The sequence below is a fragment of the Gossypium hirsutum genome, chromosome A05, assembly GCF_007990345.1.
Source record: "Gossypium hirsutum isolate 1008001.06 chromosome A05, Gossypium_hirsutum_v2.1, whole genome shotgun sequence".
Taxonomy (NCBI): domain Eukaryota; kingdom Viridiplantae; phylum Streptophyta; class Magnoliopsida; order Malvales; family Malvaceae; genus Gossypium; species Gossypium hirsutum.
Genome location: NC_053428.1, coordinates 36,396,205 through 36,398,076, shown reverse-complemented (window position 1 = coordinate 36,398,076; position 1,872 = coordinate 36,396,205). Strand labels below are relative to the sequence as shown.

Here is a 1,872-nt window from a genome sequence, read left to right as displayed (position 1 = left end):
AAGCTTAAGGTGACTGTTTTATTACTTCGTGAGAAAGCGTATCAGTGGTAGTTGACAGTTAGAGAGGGTACTTAGCCTGACCGGTTGACATGGGATCTGTTTAGAATGGTTTTCTAGAGCAAGTATATAGGAGCCAACTATATTGATGCAAGGCGATGTGAGTTTCTGAATCTCACCTAAGGTGACCGTTCAGCGGTCGAGTATGAGGTCGAGTTTTTAAGACTGAGCCGTTATGCGAGGGGAATGATGGCGACCGAGTATGAGCACTGTGTGTGGTTTAAGGATGGTCTCCGAGATAGTCTGCGAGTTCTGATAGCTCCTCAGAGGGAGTGGGATTTATCTGCACTGGTTAAAAAGGCGAAGATCGCCAAGAAAGTAAAGCGCACTAAGCGTCAAAATCGAGATAGATGGAAAGCTAAGAGGGATGTAGAGCCTTCGAATTCTGGGATGAGGCCTAGGAAAAAGGCCAGGTCTAATGGGCCCGTGAGAGTTGGGCTTACTGTTGCACCTACTGAGGTGACAATCTGTAAGTACAGTAATAGACGTCATCCGAATGAGTGTTGGAGGGCTACTGGAGCTTGTCTTAGATGTGGGTCTACCATGCATCGTGTTAAGGATTGCCCATTGAGAGCTAATCAGATGCAAGCTCCGGTTAATGAGACTGTACAGCCACCGAGAGTAGTTCAGCAACCACCTAGCGGTCGTGGTCAAGCTAGGGGTGGTAATGGCATGGGCCGAGGCCAGAGAACACCGAGCCAAGGTACTGGATTAACTGAGGTGAGGCAGCCTACCGTGGTTTATGCTGCATGTCATCGTGAGGGCCAAGATGCTCCGGATGTCATCACGAGTACGTTCTTAATTTTTAATGTACCTTTTTTGGCATTGATAGACTTAGGCTCTACCCATTCATATGTAGCTAGTACTGTGTCTGAGACTTTGGGGATTCTGATCAAGAATACTGATAATGAGTTGACCATGATAAGTCCTTTAGGGCAGTCTGTTTGAGTGGATAAGTTGTATAGAGATGTTCCACTAAAGGTTCAAGGGATAATATTTTTGGCAAATTTAATGGAGCATCCATTTAGGGAGTTCGATTTAATTCTGGGTATGAACTGATTAGTCAAACATCGAGTGAATCTGAACTGTGCTATGAAAAGGGTTGTTTTGAGGACCGAGGAGGATAATGAGGTGGTCGTGATTGGGGAACGCCGAGATTATTTGACTAATGTGATATCTGTATTGAGGTCAGAGAAGTTAGTAAGGAAGGGGTGTGAGGCATTCTTGGTTTACATCAGTGTTGTTGATTCTGTGGACTCTTCGGTTAAGGACATCCAAATTGTAAGAGACTTTCTAGATATTTTTCCAGTGGAACTACTAGGATTGCCTCCGAGTCGAGAGGTAGAAGTTGGTATCGAGTTAATTCCGGGTACAACTCTGGTGTCTATCGCCCCTTATCGAATGGCACCAAAAGAGCTAACGGAACTTAAGGCTCAAATTCAAGAACTGTTAGATCGTAAGTTTATTCATCCCAGTGTGTCTTTATGAGGAGTACCTATTCTATTTGTAAAGAAGAAGGATGATACTATGAGGGTGTTTATCAACTACCGACAGTTGAACAAGTTGACAATAAAGAATAAGCACCCACTTTTGAGGATAGACGACTTATTTGATCAATTCGGTGAGGTGTCAGTGTTCTCTAAGATCGATCTGTGGTTAGGTTATCATCAGTTGAGGGTCAAGGAGGCTGATGTGCATAAGACGACATTTAGGACTTGGTATGGACATTACGAGTTCTTAGTTATGCCCTTTGGGTTGACTAATGCTCCAGCAGCATTCATGGACTTGATGAACAGGGTGTTCTAACCTTATCTG

General features: G+C 44.1%; 1 protein-coding gene across 1 annotated transcript; it reads left to right on the top strand.

The window, feature by feature from the left end:
- Positions 1–246: 246 nt before the first annotated feature.
- Positions 247–1,005, top strand: LOC107902498 (uncharacterized). The gene is made up of 2 exons (XM_016828668.1): positions 247–847; positions 890–1,005. The coding sequence occupies exons 1-2, from the start codon at positions 247–249 to the stop codon at positions 1,003–1,005; spliced, it is 717 nt and encodes a 238-aa protein (XP_016684157.1).
- Positions 1,006–1,872: the final 867 nt, after the last annotated feature.